Source organism: Palaemon carinicauda, chromosome 1 (assembly GCF_036898095.1).
Source record: "Palaemon carinicauda isolate YSFRI2023 chromosome 1, ASM3689809v2, whole genome shotgun sequence".
In the NCBI taxonomy this organism is placed as follows: Eukaryota; Metazoa; Arthropoda; class Malacostraca; order Decapoda; family Palaemonidae; genus Palaemon; species Palaemon carinicauda.
In genome coordinates, this window is record NC_090725.1 from 70,735,245 (window position 1) to 70,760,189 (window position 24,945).

Here is a 24,945-nt window from a genome sequence, read left to right on the forward strand (position 1 = left end):
TGATGGATAATCTTCTAGGATCTATTGGAGTAGGCATATAACTCGACGATACTGTGATATATTCATCGACCTGGGAAGAACATCTCTGAATCCTGAAGAGGGTATTTCAAAATCTGCAAAGAGCACACCTGATGATTGACCTGGAGAAAAGCGAATTTGGAAAGGCAACAGTTTGGTACTCGGGATTTGAATTAGGAAGAGGACTAATCACCATGGTAGCCACTAACGTTGAAGGAATAAGGAAAGCCTCCCCCCACACACCGAGGAACCAATTACAACGTCTTTTAGGCAGGGCAGGATTCTACCGACGTTTTTGCCCGAACTTTTCGGCTGTAGTTGCTCCTTTGACCGATTTGAGTAGCCCTCAAGAAAAAATTTGTATGGATAAGCGAGTGCAAGGAATCCTTTGACAGGATGAAGGTCATATTAACTTCGAAACCGATACTGCGAGCACCTGATTCAAAAAAGAAATTCCTTATCCAAGTGGATGCATCATTAATGGGATCTGCCTTATTGCAAGAAGACGAGGAAGGAATTCTTCACCCTGTTTGTATTATGTTGTCGAAGCTGAAGAAACTTCAACGAGCCTGCTCGACAATTGAAAAGGAACTACTGTACTAGCACTAATCACAGTGATATGAAAATTTGAAGTCTACGCGAACAGACCACAGAATGAAGAGATTGCGGTGTACTTGGATCACAATCCTTTAACTGTTGTTAATAAGATGAAGAATAATAATCAAAGGTTAACTAGGTGGTCATTATGTTTGCAACCATATTGTATTAATGTGAAGCATATATCAGGTAAAGATTACATAGTAGCAGATTATTTATCTCGGGTTGAATCGTTGGATTCAGGCCCAGAATAAATAATTTTTTGGGGGGGGAACTATCTTACAAAGCTGGTCTAGTATAGAGTAAATATTCTATTCACGTATTTCATTTGTTTATTTAAGAGGTGTATACAGCTAGCTCGTAACGTGAGCTCCTCTCATGTAGGTATAAATAATTGTATATAAATTGCATAAGACTTTCGTCGTTATGTAATTGTATTATTCATTCACTTCAGTATATGTAAATTCACGTTATTTTCAAGAATTAACTATTTATTTCACATATTTTGTTACAAAGTCCTATGCAATCTCAATTAAGTGTGCTGTATGAACCATAAAAGATATGAACGACGGCTTATGTACTTTTTTATGTTTTTATGAGGTATTGCGTTATGTTTGGGAGAGATTACGCAAGTGTTATATTTCCACGTGTTTGCAATGTTCTTGAAAACCCCAGAATTAGTTTTATATTCTTTTTATTGTTCGAGGACGCAGGTGAGCGGAGTTAGCTGAGAGAGCTGCCTTGCTTACACGTTGGTATTTGTCTGATATTGATCGTTGGCACCCTTACGCCACTAGGCACTGGCAACCAAGTTCTACACCCCCTGACCTAGAAGGATCTAGAATAATTAAGTCAATATATATATATATGCCCCCAGGAATGCATAGCAGCAGAAGAGATACAGCCTATCCTTTGTAAGAGCCAAAGTTTACCTCTCTGTCACAAGTGCCTCGACTGTGTGTCCTCTCCAAAGTGAATAAGTTTTTTACCCAACATATATCGTGTATAGTGTGTTCAAACGTTAATGAAACTTTGAAGGTGATTTCAAATTTATTATGTTAATGTACGTGCTGGTATCATATAAATTTTTGTAATTGGTCCTGTGAGTTTAGGTTAAAACAATGAAGTGTATTTATATTGCTATCTGGTCAGAAACTTTGTGTAAGCTAAAAATATGTAAGTTTATCAGTTACTTTTATGTAAATTTTACTGAGAGTTTAATAATTAGAGTGTTAAAGTGTTAACTATGTTCATTAATTATCAAGATTAAATATTTGTGCAAAATGTTATTTTCATTAGTAAAATAAATTTTTGAATATACTTACCCGGTGATCATATAGCTGTCAGCTCTGCTGCCCGACAGAAAAACCTAAGGACAAAATACGCCAGCGATCACTATACAGGTGGGGTTGTACATCAACAGCGCCATCTGTCGAGCAGGTACTCAAGTACTCCATGTCAACACAGAACCAATTTTCTCCTCTGCCCACTGGGTCTCTATTGGGGAGGAAGGGAGGGTCCTTTAATTTATGATCACCGGGTAAGTATATTCAAAAATTTATTTTACTAATGAAAATAACATTTTTCAATATTAAACTTAGCCGGTGATCATATAGCTGATTCACACCCAGGGGGGTGGGTAGAGACCAGCATTACATGTTGACATTATTATGAGCTAAGTATTTTGTATTTCATTTTAGCAGTTATTCAAAATAACAAACATAAAATCAATAAGTACCTGGTAAGGAAGTCGACTTGAACAATTACTCTGCCTTTTTAAGTACGCCTTCCTTACTGAGCCTCGCGATCCTCATATGATGCTGAGCGACTCCTAGGAGCTGAAGTATGAAGGGTTGCAACCCATACTAAAGGACCTCATCAAAACCTCTAATCTAGGCGCTTCTCAAGAAAAGACTTTGACTACCCGCCAAATCAAGTAGGATGCGAAAGGCTTCTTAGCCTTCCGGACAACCCAAAAACAATAATAAAACATTTCAAGAGAAAGATTAAAAAAGGTTATGGAATTAGGGAATTGTAGTGGTTGAGCCCTCACCCACTACTGCACTCGTTGCTACGAATGGTCCCAGAGTGTAGCAGTTCTCGTAAAGAGACTGGACATTCTTAAGATAAAAAGACGCGAACACTGATTTGCTTTTCCAATAGGTTGCGTCGAATATACTTTGCAGAGATCTATTTTGTTTAAAGGCCACGGAAGTTGCGACAGTTCTAACTTCGTGTGTCCTTACCTTCAGCAAAGCTTGGTCTTCCTCATTCAGATGGGAATGAGCTTCTCATATTAACAGTCTGATAAAATAGGATAAAGCCTTCTTTGACATAGGCAAAGATGGATTCTTAACTGAACACCATAAAGCTTCAGACGGGCCTCGTAAAGGTTTTAAAATAGAACTTAAGAGCTCTTACAGGACATAAGACTCTTTCTAGTTCATTTCCAACCATACAATAAGTTTGGAATATCGAACGATATTGGTCAAGGCCGAGAAGGCAGCTCGTGTTTGGCTAGAAAACCAAGTTGTAGAACATGTAGCCGTTTCGGATGAGAATCCGATGTTCTTGCTGAAGGCATGAATCTCACTGACTCTTTTAGCTGTGGCTAAGCATATCAGGAAAAGAGTCTTAAAGGTGAGATCTTTCAGGGAGGCTGATTGTAGCGGTTCGAACCTGTCTGACATAAGGAATCTTAGTACCACGTCTAAATTCCAACCAGGTGTAACCAAACGACGCTCCTTCGTGGTCTCAAAAGACTTAAGGAGGTCCTGTAGATCTTTATTGTTGGAAAGATCTAAGCCTCTGTGACGGAAGACTGATGTCAACATGCTTCTGTAACCCTTGATAGTGGGAGCTGAAAGAGATCGTTCTTTCCTCAGATATAAGAGAAAGTCAGCTATTTGAGTTACAGAGGTACTGGTCGAGGATACGGATACTGACTTGCACCAGTTTCGGAAGATTTCCCACTTCGATTGGTAGACTCTAAGGGTGGATGTTCTCCTTGCTCTAGCAATCGCTCTGGTTGCCTCCTTCGAAAAGCCTCTAGCTCTCGAGAGTCTTTCGATAGTCTGAAGGCAGTCAGACGAAGAGCGTGGAGGCCTTGGTGTACCTTCTTTACGCGTGGCTGACGTAGAAGGTCCACCCTTAGGGGAAGTGTTCTGGGAACGTCTACTAGCCATCGAAGTACCTCGGTGAGCCATTTTCTCGCGGGCCAGAGGGAAGCAACTAGCGTCAACCTTGTCCCTTCGTGAGAGGCGAACTTCTGCAGTACCTTGTTGACAATCTTGAACGGAGGGAATGCATAAAGATCTAGATGTGACCAATCTAGTAGAAAGGCATCTATATGAACTGCTGCTGGGTCCGGGATTGGTGAGCAAAATATTGGGAGCCTCTTGGTCATCGAGGTTGCGAAGAGATCTATGGTTGGCTGGCCCTAGGTGGCCCAAAGTCTCTTGCATACATCCTTGTGGAGGGTCCATTCTGTTGGAATTATTTGTTCCTTCCGACTGAGACAATTTGCCATGACATTCAAGTTGCCTTGGATGAACCTTGTTACTAGTGAAATATCTAGACCTTTTGACCAGGTGAGGAGGTCCCTTGCGATCTCGTACCATGTCAGAGAGTAGGTCCCTCCTTGCTTGGAGATGTACGCCAAAGCCGTGGTGTTGTCCGAGTTCACCTCCACCACTTTGCCTTGAAGGAGAGACCTGAAGATTTTCCAGGTCAGACGTACTGCCAGTAGCTTCTTGCAGTAGAAATGCATTGTCCTTTGACTCGAGTTCCATAATCCCGAGCATTCCCTACCGTCTAATGTCGCACCCCAGCCTACGTCCGATGCGTCCGAGAAGAGAACGTGGTTGGGAGACTGAACAGTCAGGGGAAGACCCTCTCTAAGGTTGATACAGTCCTTTCACCAAGTCAGATCAGACTTTATCTTTCCGGAAACCGGGATTGAGACCGCTTCTAGCGTCTTGTCCTTTTTCCAGTGAAAAGCTAGATGGTATAGAAGAGGACGGAGGTGTAGTCTTCCTAGTGACACAAATGATCCACGGATGACAGTGTCCCTACCAGACTCATCCACAGCCTGACTGGGCAGCGTTCCTTCTTCAGCATCTTCTGGATGGATAGCAGGGCTGGGGGTTGATCGTCTTGTTCAGCAACGTCCTCATCAGAGGGTTCCTCATCCGAAACTGATGAGGAAACGGCAACGGAGTGGGCAACGTCTGACTCGCTGAATCCGGTCGCACTGGTGGATGCGTGACGGAGCCGGACGCAATATCATGGTACTGCTGCACAGTCTGTGAACTGTCAACAACCATGGGGACGCGAGGAAGTACAGCGTCAACCCGAAACTGTCTAGACTGTCTGGGTTGTGCAGTCAACACCCTACCGGGTTGCTGAGGTTGACGCACTGCGTCACAACAAGTCACCTCTGCTGGTTGTTGAACGTCTTCCTAGTGACACACTGAACGTCAACAACCACCTCCGAGCGTCGCTTAACGTCAACGTGCGACTGGCAACCCACACTGGGTCGCATCGGTGGAGGAACCACCTCAACTGGCAGACGCGAGTAGGATACCTCAGCGTCAACAGGGTGCACAACCAACCGGTAGGAAGGTTATTGGCCAGAAGGTTCTTCTCCGTATTAAGTCCTCTATCAAGGACACAAGCTTGGACTGCATGTCTTGCAGCAAAGCCCATTAGGGTCTACGGGAGCAAGTGTGGCAACAGACGGGGTTAGCGACTGAAGCGGAACCATTAACCATCCCTGGAAGCCTTGTTATGTGTGACATAATAGTACAGCAAAACTTCAAAGGCTCGACAAAAGTTGAGAAGTTGACCTGTAAACAACTGGAGCGTCTCCTGGCTAGGCGCCTGGGCGAGTCTACCAGAATTGAGAAGTCTACCTGGGCAGAGGCATGAACTCCCAAGCCGAGAACTTCTCTCGTGTCCTATCAGACTCTCGCTCTAAAAGCCAGATAAAAAGAAGGGAAATCAAAAGGCTGTATCCCTAAAACTCCTCCTGGTGCAAAAACCAGTCGCCTAGCCAACGTAACGCTCTCTAGGAGAGCGAGAGAGCACTAGCTTAACAACAACGGCTTCGAAGTAGCTAGGCCTAGTGTAAGTTCTGGCGTGAGGCGAACGAGGAGCAGCAGTTACAAGATCCGGACGAAGATCCTTAAAAAATCATCATGATTTAATTAAAGTCCATAGGAGGCTAAGCAGCTTAAGGCTCCTCTCCAAATGACAGAGTCCTCAAAGGAATATCAGTAGGAGGGAGAACAGCACTTTCTCATCTACAGGAACCTCGTCCGAGAAAAGCTAGGTTATCTCAGTGAGGGTCTCACTGGTGCATTAGCAGCAGACCAGAAGGCAACGTTATGTAACTGCTTGACAGTCTGTGAACTGTCAAAAACTGAACTGTCAACCACAACAGGTGCGTGAGGACATACAGCACTGGTGCATTAGCAGCAGACCAGAAGGCAACGTTATGTAACTGCTTGACAGTCTGTGAACTGTCAAAAAAAACTGAACTGTCAACCACAATAGGTGCGTGAGGACATACAGCACTGGTGCATTAGTAGCAGACCAGAAGGCAACGTCATGTAACTGCTTGACAGTCTGTGAGCTGGCAACAACCAAAGCTGTGTGGGGAAGCCTCAACTCCTGACTGACTAGTCTGCTGCGGGCGAGTGGCGGTAACCACAGTGGGTTGCGGAGGCTGACGCACCGTGTCAAAACACGGCAGCTTAACTCCACCCTCCTGTTGTTGTGGTAGCACACGCACGTCAACGGAGGGTTCCGTGCGTCTGTGAACGTCAGCATGCGTCTGGCAGGGTCGACTGCGCATGGGTGAAGGAGCTCTCACAGCTGGAGTGTGGGAGCAGGCAGCCACAGCGTCTGCTGGGCGCACAACCGTGGTAGGTTGTAGGCTAACGGGTGCAGCGTCAACCTTCTCCGCACGATACTCCTGCAAAAAAGATGCTAACTGTGTCTGCATAGACTGTAGCAAAGACCACTTAGGGTCTACAGCAGCAGGTGCGGCAACAGACGGTGTTACTGCCTGTTGCGGTACCGCTTTACCTCTCTTAGGAGGTGTGCAGTCATCGGAAGACTGTAGCGAGTCCGAACTGACCCAGTGGCTACACCTGGGCCGTTGGACTTGCGCGGAAGGGACCGACTTGCACTTAATAAGCTGCGAGACCTTGGTCCAAGGTTTCTTACGAGAAACCTCTTCCGCAGACGAGAAGTAAATGGGCTCTCTCGTCTTTGTGTGGGTGGGGCGATCTTGGGTAGATACGCCCGAAACCACGGAGGGAAAAACGTCTGTTCGTTGATCAAGGCCTGACGAACCCATAAGTCATTCGACATTACTTCTCCCCTGGGCTTGGGAGCTTGCAAGAGGTCCCGGACTAGGTGAACGACAGGCACGAACAGACGAACCCTCGGACGCAACACTGTAACACTTTGCGCATATCACTTTATCACTTCGATTTTCTGTTTTGCACTTATTTCACTGAAATCGAAACTTTTACTGATTTCTACCTGAAACACGCAATCCTACCCTTCATTAAAAGGTAGTAATTGCAAAAACAGTCGTATAATGCAACAGAAAACATATATAAAGATAAAGAATTCAGTGGCTGGGAAAGAGACTAAACACTAGTTAAAATAAACTACGTTTACAATCTCTCACCGCACATGGCCTGGGAACAAGAATAAAACCCTAGAAACGTTTTACCTTCTTCCCCGTACAGCGACTAGGGAGGGGAGTAAAACGAGAACAACGTTACCCGCTTGAACGAAACGTTTTTTCTCCTCTCTCTCCCTCCGTCTCTATCTCTCTCTCTCTTTCTCTCTTGATTTCGCACCTGAGAGAAGAGCCCAATTATATATCGTCAAAACATGTTATTTGCTAAAGGAAAAAACTGAAAGGTTTTCCAAATAAAAAGTTCCTTTAATTTAGAATTTAAACCATTTAAGCTAAGAAAGAATGAACGAAACGCCAGAATCGGTTTACTCTTACTGCAAAGTGAAACCGTGATACACTCTCTCTCTATCGTAACGATAGAGCGCATGTTGAACGTCCTGAACGTCAACAACTGCGTAGACTAAAAAACTAAACATTAGTTCATCTTTGAAAACAGTACGAGACTATCAAAGAAATTCTTTCATAAAACATTAAATTTAAAAAGTTTTAAATTCTTTAAAGGTTAAATACGATATAACGGGCTCAACGTTGATTAACTTCGGTTCCAAGTTAGGACCGCCTACTATCAGGAAAAGTCGCATATAAACAAAACATAAAAATTTATTTTTATATGTTTATAATAAAAGGAAAGTTAATCGAAGAGGCCTAATAAAGGCGGAGAGATATAAAATATATAGATCTATAACGTGTTAAGCAAAATTACTAAAAACCTAAACACACTTCCGTCTAAGGGAAGGGTCGGCCATTTAAAAGTGAAAGAGAGTCCATACTCTCTTTGTCACCATAATTAAATCTATCCAAAACGAGTTCAAGTTTTGAAATGAAGATAAAACCCCTGCATAGCGAAAGCTCAAAACTGGAATAGTGTACTTCACCAAATAGTTGTGAAAACAAATCCAGTTAGTAACAGCGTATTTAGTAGGTCTTGCCAGTGGCACGACAGAGAGAAAATTGGTTCTGTGTTGACATGGAGTACTTGAGTACCTGCTCGACAGATGGCGCTGTTGATGTACACCCCCACCTGTATAGCGATCGCTGGCGTATTTTGTCCTTAGGTTTTTCTGTCGGGCAGCAGAGCTGACAGCTATATGATCACCGGCTAAGTTTAATATTGAAAAATTTAATTTCCAGTGAAACAAGAGATTATATAATTTTCAGAGTGTAATGTTCTCTTGTCTTAGTCTAAGGTTTTGTTCAGATATAATATTTAGAGCCAAGTGATTATATATATGTGTATATATATATATATATATATATATATATATATATATATATATATATATATATATATATATACTGTATATATATATACATATATATATATATATATATATATATATATATATATATAATCACTTGGCTCTAAATATATACAGTGTATATATATATATATATATATATATATATATATATATATATATATATATATATATATACTATGATGTATAAATATGACATGTACAGCTTTAACACTTTGCAGTTAGATATATGTAATTAGTTTGCATTTTATTTACATCACAACTATAAATAAGCACAACTACCAGACCGAATGGTAATACCCTCAGAAACAGTATTCAATTACATGAAAATGTCATCTGGTCTAAAGTAATTCATAGTATGAAAGAAAAATTTCAGTGCCACTACACCAGCAGCTGCAATAATTCACAGTAAATACATTTTTAAAGTCAATACTCTTACTGTATCAGCCCCATTTCATAAAGAACAATAACGAACAAAATTACAAAGTACTGTTTGTAAGGAAGTATGGCAGAAGTTTATTAGTAATTGGGAAAGTATGTAAAAATTTAGGATTCAGTGGCATTTAACCCTTTTACCCCCAAAGGACGTACTGGTACGTTTCACAAAAGCCATCCCTTTACCCCCATGGACGTACCGGTACGTCCTTGCAAATAAATGCTATAAATTTTTTTTTTTCATATTTTTGATAAGTTTTTGAGAAAATTCAGGCATTTTCCAAGAGAATGAGACCAACCTGACCTCTCTATGACAAAAATTAAGCCTGTTAGAGTAATTTAAAAAAGTATACTTCAAAATGTGATGGGATAAAAATAACCCCTTGGAGGTTAAGGGTTGGAAATTTCCAAATAGCACGGGGGTAAAAGGGTTAACTATAAGATTCAATACCATTTTAACTATAAAATTTGAATTAGATTACGTCTCACGGCTGTATAATTAGGACTTCTAGAAACACCAAATACATTTCATAAATTTTACATTGAGAAAAATGCTATTTTCTTCATGCAAAAATTAATGCAATTACATAAATAACTTTCATATTATTTGAAGCACCTCACATATTAGTAGACTCTTACATTATTTGAAATAAGATATACAGAACGCTCTGCTTTTTATATAGTTTTCTGCGTGATAAAATCAGCTACAATACCTAGTATACATTTCCAGAATAAAATAAGCAAAACTCTGTAATTATGACAGTTATATAAGTCAAGTATATTTTATAAATGGAAACATTAGCAATAATAAATACTGACCAGATGCAATACTTCTACTCCAAGAAGGCGCTGGAACGATCATCCTGGAAATCATCTCCTCATTCAAGGATATCTCTGTGGGTGGCGGTGGACACACGAGTGATTCAATGATCTCATCAGTGGTTTTCATAAGCGAAGCTAGGTCAGGGGGATCTGTTCTAGAAGACCTGAAAGGATAAGAGAGAACACCAATTACCAAATACGCAAGTATATTAAAAAAAAAACAAATTTAAATCTAAAAACATTAGGGACCAAGAAGTACCTCAAAAAACATAATTCAATCCGTATAATGTACTCATGTACTTAAGTACTTCATCAACTTCATTCCGCAGTGAACTGAACATTGCTTTGATATTCAGAACAAGGCTTTAGATGTATACTTTTGATGGGTTACACAATCAATTAACTTATGAAGTGAATGAAATAACGAGTCATATTTTAGAATGAAAAGATATATTTGTATTAGAATAAATTAAAATAGTTCATTGATTATTCTCTCTCTCTCTCTCTCTCTCTCTCTCTCTCTCTCTCTCTCTCTCTCTCTCTCTCTCTCTCTCTCTCTCTCTCTCTCTCTCTCTCTCTCGATATATAAATATATATATATATATATATATATATATATATATATATATAAAACAAGAAAAAACAGTTGTAACACAAGAGAAACTATCTAAAAAGCAGTCACACGATGCCACAGTAAAATGAATATGAAAGGTATACTAAAGCAACAGGGGCAGATGGGGTCAGTCAATTCCCTTCATTGTAATTAGGTTTTGTATAGTCAATTGGAATATCTTTACTTCTATATATACTTGAAATATTTTATTTGATTGTTTATTATTTCTCTTGTAATTTATTTATTTCCCTGCTTCCTTTCCTTACTAGACTATTTTTCCTTGTTGGAACCCTTGGGCTTATAGCATCTTGTTTTTCTAACTGCGGTTATAAATTAGCTTAGCTTGTAATAAAAATAATAATAATAATAATAATAATAATAATAATAATAATAGTAATAATAATAATAATAATAATAATAATAATAATAATAATGCGGCTACTGAGTCACCCAAGTTCTCAAGTCTAAGGATATGTACTAAATCCAAATCATAGCCTTCAACGATCTTGTTGAAACTATTCAATATAGAACAGTTCGCCACAACATTAAGCTACATTTCCTTTATGACATTGGGGCCAGATGGCCCTTCACAAGGGGTAGGGAAGCCACACAGCCCCAAGGTGCAGCTAGGGGATACCCCGCAATTGTACAATGAAGTAGAAACGAAAAGAGGTTAGACAGCTATATGGAGAGGACGGCAGAACTTGGGTAATGATGAAGAATAAAATGTGAGTGAAGCTAGAAGCCAGAGGGATGTTGCAAATACCCTTTAGTAATACATGAAGTGCACCACTTAAGGTACTCTTACGGCACTGTACGGGGGCCTTCTGCAGGACCAAGTAAATTTGTACTTCCTTATAAGGCTGCAATTATATATATCTTCTATTGAATAAAGAGCAAGTGTCTGACTATATACAGTATATATATATATATATATATATATATATATATATATATATATATATATATATATATATATATATATATATATATATACACACTAACTTTACTCCGATTTTTTACTAGCTCATTTTTCATAATCAAATTTGGGCATTCTCCTGTGTGGAAGCCAATTTAGTAAATTTACAGCAGTTAGGATATTTACTTAAGTTTTGGTTCCTCTTCATTTTCTTAGTAACACTTTAATTGTGGGCACACTAATGGTGTAAGTGCAGAACACTGTAGCAAGTAGAAAGTTCATCATTAAGACTATAGAAGAAGTAGATTATGGAGAAGTAATAGAAGAAGCAATTTGGTGGTAGTGGTAACATTTGGGGTGGGGGTGGGGGAACGTGGCCAAGCCTATAGACATAATTTCCACACTAATATGAATAATAATAATGTAGAGTATTTCATGCAGTGAAGAATGTAGGCTTCAAATTCTATGAGCATCCAATGAAGTGTTTTCAATATAAAAGGGATTTTGACAAAGGAAAAATCTATTTCTGGGGAGATACCTGTGACGCCCGGTGAAAAGGGTCCTTCCTTACACTTTTCTGATATAAACCTTCCAAATATACCAGAGAAAGATAAAAGCATGGAATGCAGAGGTTACTACCCTCGCGCGAGCACCCAGTGGGCGTCGTGTATAAAGCAGGGGCGTGTGAAAACCACTATTCACAGGCTGTCTTCCATTTAGATAATTCCTTCATCAAAGGGAAGGGCCGTAACAGAGGCCCTAGCTATTGTTGTTTCCAAGGTGATTAGAATAAGTAGATCAGTCATGTGACAAATTAAAATTCTGCAATGAGTCATGATTTAAAAAGTGGTTTTCTTAAATCCATCTTCAATGAAAATTGTCTTGTTTGTGCTATCCCAGGGAAATTATCATAGATAATGCAAATATATAATTTCCACCTATTTAACTACCCTGCTCTAATGTAATTGGCACACTAAGGCCTTGGCCAGGAGAACATGGATGTGAAATTCCAAGAGGAGCTGATTTTGTTCGATGAGGATGAATTTTTTTTTTGAGTCAATGAAATATGACAATCAGTCACATGAACAATAAAAATGTTCTAACTGGGTTATTTACCTATACATACTGTACCTTGGGTGCCTATAACAAAAGTATGAAGGCAAATGGTTTCAGATATATAGGGAAATAAATTCTAAAATAAAATTTAGAGCTGGAAGGGTAAGTAACATTAATGATAAAGGCTGTGTAACTAGCTCAGCATGATATCCCATTTCGGTATCATTCAGCAAAATAAGAAAGCTCTAGGGATATTACTTTCTGTGATCTGCATCATCAAGCTATGATACAATACTGCTTTGGTGTGAAGTGTTCTCATCTTCAAATGAAAGGAAATGGCATGATATATTTTTTTTAATCTAGTACAGTGCTAAGAATTAATTTACAAAGAAAATAAGAAAGCTCTAGGGATATTACTTTCTGAGATCTGCATCATCAAGCTATGATACAATACTGCTTTGGTCTGAAGTGTTCTCATCGTCAAATGAAAGGAAACGGCATGATATATTTTTTCTAATCTAGTACAGTGTTTGTAATTCCTTTAGTCTGCTAAGAATTAATTTGCAAAGAAATTGAAACTCCAAATAATTTTTAGAAGACCCAGGCTGAGGTAATTTGCAAGTTGGATTTCAAGCTGGTCCATTTAGCAGTTCCTCAAAAGACAATGTTTAACTGTTTTAATACTTAGCCATCATGGCCACCAGGTCACATATCCAATGAAGACTTTGAGATATACAAATTAAATGTAACAGCCTAGGTATCTAATTAAGAAGTATATAATTAATTACTTCCTATTTCACTGAAACGGAGATTTTATCTTTTAACCTAAAATCTTAGATGATGGTTAAGTGATTTTTCCAGCAGGTATCATGAACATATACGCCTATAGAGCCTTTGGTCCATCACTAAGTCGTGTGTGTAGATTGCCTTACCTTATGTAAGACACGGGCTCTTGCCGCTGGGCAGCCCGTAAATGACTAAGTCTATAAAACAAGAGATGCAATTAATGATGTTGATCTTTATAAGTCCACAAAATATCCTTTTATCTAACATTAGAGATGGGAATTTTCCTTATGGAAAGATATCATACAACTGTACTTGTAAAATGCAGTATTCCCAGATGCTAGAGTGAAAAATTAATGGTAGGGATGTAATTCCTTTTTGCAACATGCTATGGTAACTTTAGAAGACCTAAGTTTCTGGAACTTTCCACCAATAAGTTGTCTACGCTATTTAGTGATATCTAGCATGTATAAATAAACTATGTAAAGTCAAGGGATGACAAAAGACCTGTTCCATTTCTATGGACAGATAAAATAGCCATTTCAAGCTCATTTTGAGATTCTTCTTAACTTTAACCTTTGCCATTCAGTAACCTGTACTTAATATATCACTAAAACGTGCCTAAAGGTTGGCTTAGAACAGAAATTAAGGTATGAGCCATAAGATCATATCTGAAGCAGATAAATGACCACACAATTGTCCATTATTAACTACACAATGCCCTTCTGAAAGAATTAAATGCATTCGGTACAGTATTTAGTCGAGTAGCATTCCTCTCTGACTTAGAGAAGTAGGCATAGATTTGAAGTAAATGAAAACCATTGAGTGCTAATATTTATGATGTAAACAGGATCTATTTAGAATACCAAAATGGAAGGGCTCAAATAGAAAATAACCAGTCTCTCTACCTGGCCTCAAATTAACACTGAATATTAATAATTTACAAAGAATAAAGATGTGAGGCAGTGGCCCAGTATGTTGTAGTGACAGGATACTCACCTGTACAGCAGGAATTAATAAGAGGTAAACACTAACATTACATATAACATGGAAAAAGACGTGGAGTAAAATGGAATTTTTGTGGCACACACCAGACTTATGGTACTGTACAGCATGTAGTTGGTACCACTGAGGTTTTTATTACCTATAAATGTAAGGTCTGGCTCTACCCTTTTGAGCAGATGTTTGACCTATTTTGTATTAAATTTAAGCACGAAAACACAAGATCTAAAACTAAGAAAAAATTATTAGAAGAAAGGTAGATAATGTGGCACTTTAGAAAAAAATACAGCAGCACTAAACGAAATGAGTTAATTACCTCATCATGAGACACAACGCGAGTTCTTCTTGTAGGACGCTCTCGATATACATCATGTCCAGGTCACTAACAATTGCACCATTGATGACCATAATCTCATCACCTTTGATGATTCCTGTAATGGATATAATAGATATATTTGCAAGATGTTGAAACCAAAACTTGAATAGTTTCAAGACGAGGTCAAATTTGGAGAGTGTCAACTGAAATACTGTTTCAGTTAGTCTTTATTATGTAAATACAGTATTACTTTATTTACATGGAAGACCATAATACTTCCTTGGTTTACACCTCTCAAAACTGATAAAAAAAACTTTAAGTGCTTAGCACAAAATATTTAAAAATGCTCCTTAAGTAACACATGAATAGTTGATTAACAGGCTTAAAACCTTAAAAAATATTTTTTTTCTTCAAAATTTATATTACAATAACTACTAAAACTATTCATTTACGGTATATAAAATATGACAGCTCTGCCCATAAAGGTGGCTGATGTCACTGAACATGCCCAAGTATCCCATAACATAAAGGTGACACATGTAAAATATTTGCCTAAGAATGAGAATTTAAATTTTTAATTTCTGCTTGCATATCACTTGCATAAAAAAATTACTTTATATGTTTCACTTCATTATTCCCAACTTATAACAGGCCTTTTAAATCAAGACCAGAAGTATTACTTTAATATACAATTCTAACAAGTCAATAATTTCTATATGCAAGTACAGAGTATGTGAAAAGGCAAAATACCATCACATACCCCAATATGCAGAACTACAAATCATGTTTAACAATAGTTTGACAAAAAAAAAAAAGGCTGAGGCATTGCTACTTTAATGACTGAGTGGGAATCTTAGCTTAAGATACTGTAAATACATGAGGGAAACTCTTGGACTGGTTTGGTGGATTTGATAGTCTGAATGAAAATGGAGTTGAAGTGGTTGACTGAGTAAATCTGCTAGCTGAAGAATATGATTAAATATAAATGCTAGCTTATGAATGCAAAATAAGTGAGCCAGGTCAATATGCTGACTGACTGGAAATGTTAGCTTATTATGCAGTGAGTGGGACAGTGTATCATGGGGTTGTTATTACCGTAAATCTCCTCTGTCAGAGGCATGGAAAGAGTTTACAATAAACATAATTATACTGGCAGCAACAAAAGCAGCAAAATGTTGTTATAAAAGATATCATCAGTATGTCAGGGAAAATCTATGAGTACACAAGTATATTGCAGTTTTTAATCATTTGTAATTTAGAATAATTAGTAAATAAATCTATGTGAAATATATTTCTTATTTACATAATCCCTTTTATATTAGTAATTTAGACTTCCAGTTGAACTAAACTAGATTCTACTGTCATCTTAGTACTGCAAACAGAAAATCTAAAAGAGAGAAAATAGTGAAGACAGAAAATACTGGAAAAACGTCTAATGGTATTTAGCTTTGCAGTACCTTTACATAGAAGGTTGCATGTAGGTTGTACATAGTTACTCTACAAGAACCAAATACTTCATGGTAGATACAGGGATGGCTAATAGGACAGATCAAAAGTGGAAAAGGGAGACAAACTCGAGCATAGTGAAATTCCTCGTGAACAAAAATGGACGGTTTACTTGATAAAACTTGACACTATCTATTACATAGGTTTTGCTGTCAAATGTGAATATATTGCATGTGATTTAAGAATTTGACTACAAAGAAATGCAGGAAAAAGGCAAAAAATTGACAGCTAAAAGCCTTTAAAACACTACTTGTGTGCAGCAAATGCTTACTTAAGGTACTAAAAATATCTTTTTAATATACATAACATTTATTACAAATATTACTTATGACTTTAAATAAAACTTTCATAATGAAATAAATGTGTAAAAGAAAGGTGGAAAACAGCATGTGAGTATGCCAGTGCCCAACAAAGATATTACAACTACAGTACTCTGTTCATGCCAATGACAAGATTAAGATATCAGTGATAAGAAATCAATCATACACACTGTCACTACTAGCTTTAATGATTATGTTACAAATAATCCCTATAGTTAGTATTGCCTTGAGGATATATATGGTATAAAAGACTGCAGCCAAAATCCTGTTCCTTTGGCTTAGGATAACCATTGTTAGGATTTAACTTAAATACAAAGTCAGATTTTACGAGGCTTTGACATTGAGAATTAATTTCCCTAGCTACCATACTTAGGAATTTAATAGAATGGCCGCATTTCATGAATGATCAGTTGTAATCCGAGTCTATAATGAATTAATTAGAGAGGAAAAAAATACGGCCAGTGGTTGTTGTCTTAATTCTATAAATTTTAATTATAAACAATGTTTATTTATTTTTATTGGTTTATGAGCAATGCAGAAAATTTTAATTCATATATTCTACCCACTTCATAATGGAATATACAGTTGCAAGAACTGTATTTGTAAAATTCAAATGAAAGAGCAAAACAGCTTCTGTATACTGTGAAGATGTGAAGTATTATACTCAATTTCTTTTAGCGATGCAGATTTGCACCGACTCGCAGCGGTGCCCTTTTAGCTCAGAAGAGTTTCCTGATCGCTGATTGGTTGGACGAGATAATTCTAACCAATCAGCGATCAGGAAAATTTTCCGAGCTGAAAGGGCACCGCTGCGAGTCGGTGCAAATCTGCCTCGATAAAAGAAATGGACTATAGTATCTATATGAGACAGAATTTACCCAGTCAAGTAATCACATTCAGCATGTTCTGCCATTGAAACAAAGCCACTCAGTCAAAGGAAAATAGCAAATCAGCAAACAATTCTGAGACTGAAGAGCACCAAAACTCAATATAATTGGATCTCCGTCAGAGAAACATCAGCTGTGTCCAGAAAAAGTTTTAAAACAAGCAACCTATCCATAATTACCAGTTCATGGAAGCTTTTATAAGCTCATATTGATTATCACATATGGCATCAATTTACAGGAAATATATGCATATTAGGGAAATCTCAATACCTAGGAATAATTGAAACATTAACCCTATTTGGAAATTTCCAACCCTTAACCCCCAGGGTTTTTTTTTTTCCCAGCACATTTTGCAGTGTATTCTTTCAAAATTGCTCTAACAGCCTTAATTTTTGTCATAGAGAGGTCACGTTGGTCCCATTCTCTTGGAAAATGCCTGAATTTTCTCAAAAAATTCTCAAAAATATGAAAAAAAAATTTTTATAGCATTTTTTTGCAAGGACGTACCGGTACGTCCATGGGGGTAAAGGGATGGCTTTTGTGAAACGTACCAGTACGTCCTTTGGGGGTAAAAGGATTAACTTGGTGTGATGTAAATAAACCTCTGTATATTTTCTTAGGAATATTGAGGGTTAAGTAATAGATTTACTATGATGATAGAAAAAAGAAATCTTTGAAACTTATGCAACTAATTGGTAATATGTCTTTTGGGAAAATATTTTTTTCTATCAAAATGAAATAATCTCGCTTGGAATAAATGTGGCCCATCTCCTAAACAGCAGTGTATGGCATCATAGTTAATAGAGATTTAACATTGAATACACTAAGCAAAGAAAAGAAGCCTCCCTCAAAAAAAAAAAAAAAAAAAAAAAAAAAGAAATAAAGAAAATAATAATGCATGAAATCATGGAAGGTAAATGCACTGCAGAATGAAATAGAACTATAACACTCCCATCTTGTCTTACCTAAAACAAACACATTCAATTGTTAACCTTAAAATCATGGTTTATCCTATACGAATTAACATTCAAATGATTCTTCAAATGAATATTCGACTTTCAAAAGGTTCAGATAGCCTGTAACGTGTATATAAAAAAAATAAAAAACACAGACTATCGGAGATAAAGATTCTTTCACATAACTGCTGTATATTCATTATGTCTGATAAGTGCCTAATGAAAACTTCAAAATTGTACGGCAACACATATTTAGTTCGGAACAATAGAAAACACAAACAATTAAGCAACTCATTTGCTCAATACTGTACTAGACTTTATAAGTCACCTTACATTTCTTGACATATCACTATCAAAAGCATGACCTGAATTAATAAATATAAGCGTGTATAGAAACTCACTTATTTACTTTTAAAATGAAAAACCAAGTATTATCAATAACATCATTGAAGCCTGGAATGTAAAAACAAAATAAATAAATGAATAAATTTATAAGAACCTTTAGTAAAGACCATGTCAATCACCTATGTTATTACTCAAGAATAACAGGGATTGTTCTACCTGTGAATTTAAAAAGAGACATTTAGTTGATCTACATACTAATTGAAAATTTGTTCTAGCTTCCCTGTAAAGCAAGTCATATTGGCGACAAGGATGCTTGTCTTTAATTTTGTGGTACTACATTCCTCATTTATACTGCATATTCAGAGACATTAGGAAATCAAGACGAGATGTCAATAAACATTAGGAAATCAAGACGAGATGTCAATAAACATTAGGAAATCAAGACGAGATGTCAATAAACATTAGGAAATCAAGACGAGATGTCAATAAACATTAGGAAATCAAGACGAGATGTCAATAAACATTAGGAAATCAAGACGAGATGTCAAAAACATTAGGAAATCAAGACGAGATGTCAATAAAATTTGGGATTAAAAAGACTTCACAGCGACTAGTCCTCAAATAATTTGCGACTTTAAAACATATTCAATGCCATCAATAGATACTCTACGTTCTAATAAAGGGATTTTGACGAAGGAAAAATCAATTTCTGGGGAGAGACCTGTGACGCCCGGTGAAAAGGGTCCTTCTTTACACTTTTCTGATATAAACCTTCCAAATATACCAGAGAAAGATAAAAGCATGGAATGCAGAGGTTACTACCCTCGCGCGAGCACCTTGTGGGTGTCGTGTATAAAGCAGGGGCGTGTGAAAACCACTATTCACAGGCTGTCTTCCATTTAGATAATTCCTTCATCAAAGGGAAGGGCCGTAACAGAGGCCCTAGATACCACACTTGAACCATGCCACCGACGACTAACACGAGCGCCCTCTAGGACATCCTTCCGTTTTAATTACTATAAAACGATTCAAGTTTTATGAAGAATAAAAGGCTTTCCATAACCATCAGATTATTGAACATGAAATTTTTCATTTGAATAAAAATTTTTGTAAGCTACGTTAGAAAAGTAGTGAAATAAAGATGCAATGTACTATAAGACGTGCAACTGGGGCTAAAGTCAGAAAATTCTGTATAATCATACAATCACTTTATAACTGCTTATTTTCAATGTTTTCTCAATGAATACTAGATTTCACGATCTGTCTATGTTACTTACAACGGCTTCAATTGCATCTGATAATGTATGCTACATGTAAATATAATAACAACACATAGTATGTATCTGAATTAATATTAAGAATGGATAGTTTGTGACCACATCTCCAATGTAAGTAGCAATGAATTGTTATGTTCTTGTATTACTGTACTTTATAAAATAAATATATGAATAAGTTGTAGTTAATGATCTAGTATTCTTTTACCTTTAGTACATGCTGCAACAGATAAAAATAAATACTTTAATATATGATTATATAGAAATATATCCTCTTCAATTACCTATTTTGATTTTGAGCTTTTAAAAGCAATAAAATACATTACTGTACATAGATAAACACAGTACATAAAAAAGGTATTATAAAATATCAAATTTTGCAGGCACTAAAAATACAAACTTTTAAAAGTTTACTACTAGTAAAATGATTTGCCAATTTTGATGTATTTATCTCATTATTATGCAGATTCAATTCTGTCAGTTCTAATTTTATACATGACATAATTGAGCAGGCTAAAAATGGCAAAGGAAATTATCCAGATTTGTACTCTCTCCAAGACAAAATTTCTTGTCATCTACAACCATATACGTATTTAAACAGCATATTTTTTTTTCCTCTTTCAGAGAGCCACAGTTTAACAGAGAGTTGTTCCCCTGTCAAAGGGTTTAAATACACTAAATAATTAGTAAAAGTAAAATTCGTATAAAACTTTATAAGCATGAAACTCGAACAGTTAGTATTGGATCAGTGTTAGATCAATTGTCCTGTTAGAATAATTGTAATATTAAACAAGTTACCTTTCGACGAATTTGTGTTGGACTAATTGCTATTATACCAAAGGTCATTGGACCATTAAAGAACGGGGTCCATCGATAAATGCAGTTCTATTTATAACGAACTTTACAGTATTTCTATTGTTACTATGAATCTCCAATGATGTTTATACTTCTTTGCACTTTGAAGCAGACTCAGTATCGACATTAGACTACTCTATCATACCGAACTGAAAATTTCTCTCTTTCTTCCCTTCAAGGAAACAGGCCTCTTGTCCACCAAGGCGACAACTGGTTGCTAATGAATCCTAGATCTATCAGTGTCTATTCCAAAAAGATAGATATTATAAACATTATAGACATAATAGATATTATAGGCCTTATAGAAACACGCAATCAGCATTGTGGACACTTTGCACCTCATAGTTATAGTCCATTTCTTTTAGGGATGCATATTTGCACAGACTCGCAGCGGTGCCCTTTTAGCTCGGAAAAGTTTCCTGGTCGCTGATTGGTTAGAATTATCTTGTCCAACCAATCAGCGATCCGGAAACTTTTCCGAGCTAAAAGGGCCCCGCTGCGAGTCGGTGCAAATATGCATCGCTAAAAGAAATGGACTATAGTTTATACAACGTAGGTCATGTTTATGAGGTTCAGTGTTCTAGCCACTTTAGCATATGCATTGGTATGGCAAATGCTAGCTTACCTCTTCTCAGGTTACTTACCCCTAATCTCACCTCTAACCAGTCCTTTACCCTACCAAAGGGGAGATCCTACTCTCCTTCCATTTATCTGTTCAATTATTTCAGAAAATGGGTATAGAAGATTTTATGCCCCAAGCTGAGGTCCGATCTCACCACCAATGTAGCTAAGCCTTTGGCCAATCAAGGTAAAGTCAAAACAGCTCAACCTTTCAGTGCACCTTACAAAGTGGTCCAAGGCACTAACGTGATACAAAACTGGAAATTGATTAACAAGTTTAATGATAGAAAATTTTTTTTCGAAATTGTGCATTTAAAGTTTATACATACATACATACATATACCAAGGCACTTCCCCCAATTTTGGGGGGTAGCCGACATCAACAAATGAAACAAAACAAAAAAGGGGACCTCTACTCTCTACGTTCCTCCAGCCTAACCAGGGACTCAACCGAGTTCAGCTGGTACTGCTAAGGTGCCACAGCCCACCCTCCCACATTATACACCACAGATGAAGCTTCATAATGTTTATATTGATAGTAAAAGTAAGATGCAAGTCATCGAACAGCCACACGATATCCTAGATACCAATCAAAATGACAAATTATCCCAGTTCCCAAGCCTCATTTCCATTACAAAAAGTCCTAGAGAAGAATATATAGCAGCTGATTACTCAGCAAGTAGGTCTAAGGGACCTCCCCAGATTCCACAGCTCACATGGACAATAAGGTTGTGAACACTAATAACAACCATTGTGGCCTAGGCATAGCATAAAGATGCGACACAGAGGTTGCACTAGGATAAAATCGTTTTCAAGCATATCTGATTTTGATGATTTTGTCATTGCAACAGAAAAGCATTTCCAAAATGTATGAATTTCTGAAGTTCCACTGATTAAACTTCCGGAACAGGAAAATCATGCCACAATCTGCTCACAGCAAGAATAATACTTCTACAATACTGTGTAATATTGAGCCTTGTGATGGTATCAAGGCTGTTAGAATTAACTGCATACCTATAACTGAGTTTAGGATGGTACAGTTTGGGAAGGTCTGAATGCAAAGGATGGTAAGAATTATGAAATTTCTTATGTAACCTGCAAAGAAAAAAAAAAACTGACTAAAAGACAGTGTTAGAGATTATTATCCAGATCAGGAATAAGAAATTAATAGACTACAATTTTTTTCCAACAAACTAAGACGCGAGTCAGCAGCTGAAGACCAGTCAGGAGAATATTACTCGAAACAAAGTAAGATGAGAGAATTAAAACATTTCCTCAAGAAAGATTGATCACAAATATTCTCAAAAAGAATTTTTCAATAAGCCAATTTTTGTGGAACCAAAAAAGTAGCAGACCGAATGTACTTCTCAAAGATAAATTTGCAATAAAAAATCACACCTCGAATCATATTTTATCTATGGAGTAAATGACAAGGAAGTGTGATGATATAGAGATGAAAACCAACAATAATGAAACATAATCCAGTCACTATTATAGCTAAGTAGATATAGATGTGTGATGACATGGTGAGTAAAAGCTTTCCTTAGCTATGGAGATAAGTACAAAAAAGAATAGTGCCAAGTCTTTTTTTGTATCAAATAGCTTTCTCTTGGCTAATTATACAAATGCAATAGTAAAAGGTGAGGTTTGTGCATTGTACGAACATATACAGTACTTATTTCACACATCCATAAGTTTATTTTTACTTTTCTACACTTTGTACACAGTAATCATCTTATACACTGGATGATGGTGTGAAGAAAGCTCTGAGTGATAGGAGGATAGATGTGAGAGAGGCAAGAGAGCGTGGTAGAAATAGGAATGAATGGCGAGCGATTGTGACGCAGTTCCGGTAGGCCCTGCTGCTTCCTCCGGTGCCTTAGATGACCACGGAGGTAGCAGCAGTAGGGGATTCAGCATTATGAAGCTTCATCTGTGGTGGATAATGTGGGAGGTTGGGCTGTGGCACCCTAGCAGTACCAGCTGAACTTGGTTGAGTCCCTGGTTAGGCTGAAGGAATGTAGAGAGTAGAGGTCCTCTTTTTGTTTTGTTTCTTTGTTGATGTCGGCTACCCCCAAAAATTGGGGGAAGTGCCTTTGGTACATAGATAGATAGATCACACTTAAGAAATGCAATAGGCTTCTATCTAGTAGCAAGAAAAAAATCTCTGGAGCAGTTATCAACTCTCCTTAATGTTGAACATGCTGTGTGGAGACGGACCAAAGAACAAGCAAGGGCATCAGAATAAATCCAAATGAAGTAAGCATTAGGTAGTGGACTATAGATATTGCTGGTGCGTCGTCGATGATAACCAATATTATGTCCTAAAACTAAGTAAGGAAATTCTAGATATCATGCTTTCCAACATTTCGAAAATACGATCACTCCCGATTTAACATTACCGTTCTTGGGTATGATATGGGGAAGGATGGGGTTGTCAGGAATTCCATAAAGCTTTATTCATGGGTACTTATCCATAATCATATAACACCAAATATAGAACAGGAATTTATCAAAATGGCACACAGCCATTAAAGTATTACAAATTGGCTTCAAAATTTACTTATACTGTATATTAGTATCAGGCTCAATTTACTTTTCACTGTTATATAACCGAGTATGCTGTACTGCACTTAGTCTTATATAACAATGGTTTAATGTCTTTTCAGTTTAGTGGCATTCAGACTTATATAACTGAGGATGCACTTTAACAGATAACCCCCCCCAAAAATCATTGCATTCTACAAGACCAAATGCAGGGTTGTGGTAGCCTATTGGAAGCATCCACGTCTAATATATAGGACGGGAATATGAGCCCCACTCAAGCCCGATAGTTCTTAGTAGTCTCCCCAACGTCACCGCCCTTGTGGGCTATGGTGGTTTGGGAGAGCCTATAGGTCTATCTGCTGAGTTATCAACAGCCATTGCCTGGCCCTCTCTGGTTCCAGCTTGATGGAGAGAGGGCTTGGGTGATGATCATATGTACTGTATATATATGATGGGTTTCTAGGAGATTGCCCTGTGACTTGCCTCTGCCATTCATGACCAACTTTTAAACGTTTAAATAATGCACAGCATACTCAAAGTGAATTTTCAAGCCCTGTGTAACAGCGTAATTACTTCTTTTCCTATTTAATTTCAGATCACTGAATATACTCTGTATTTGACAATATATAACTATGAATACTATTACTTTCAAGGCTCAGAAGTTCTTTTTTTTTTGTTATACAGTATAAGCAAATAGGAGATCTGAGAATTTCATTAAAGAGGCAGCAATAATTTGTGGTATTTCAGCATTTGTTAGTGTCTGTTAACAAATCCATCTTAATGCTAAGGTCTGATTCTCCTTAATGAGAAAAGTATCTATAGCTCCATTCATTCTATTACAGAGATCAGTCCCCTTCTTTTTCCATTCCAATATATATCCTGGTGCTGACGAACAATGATGAATCCAGACAAATTTAAGATCCACCTTTCTCAAATCATCTGTAACTCTCAACTTCATCTATGCTTAGTTGATAAACTTTAACATTCTCTAAAGCTGTGGAAGATGTTTATTTACATAGGCTTTCTATAAAAAAAAAAACTCCTTTTCCAATATTTTAGGTAAGAATCTTTTAAAAATTCCATAAAAGAAAACTAA

General features: G+C 37.1%; 1 protein-coding gene across 4 annotated transcripts in view; it reads right to left on the reverse strand.

Moving 5' to 3' along the window:
• Positions 1–24,945, reverse strand: part of sif (still life) — a 1,404,800-nt gene that overhangs the window by 321,038 nt on the left and 1,058,817 nt on the right. For all 4 annotated transcript variants that reach the window (XM_068381983.1, XM_068381997.1, XM_068381990.1 and 1 more), the window contains 2 exons: positions 14,539–14,653; positions 9,847–10,013 (listed from right to left, as the gene is read on the reverse strand). In XM_068381983.1, coding sequence (XP_068238084.1) covers positions 9,847–10,013; positions 14,539–14,653 — 282 coding nt within the window. The remainder of the gene's footprint in view (positions 1–9,846; positions 10,014–14,538; positions 14,654–24,945) is intronic.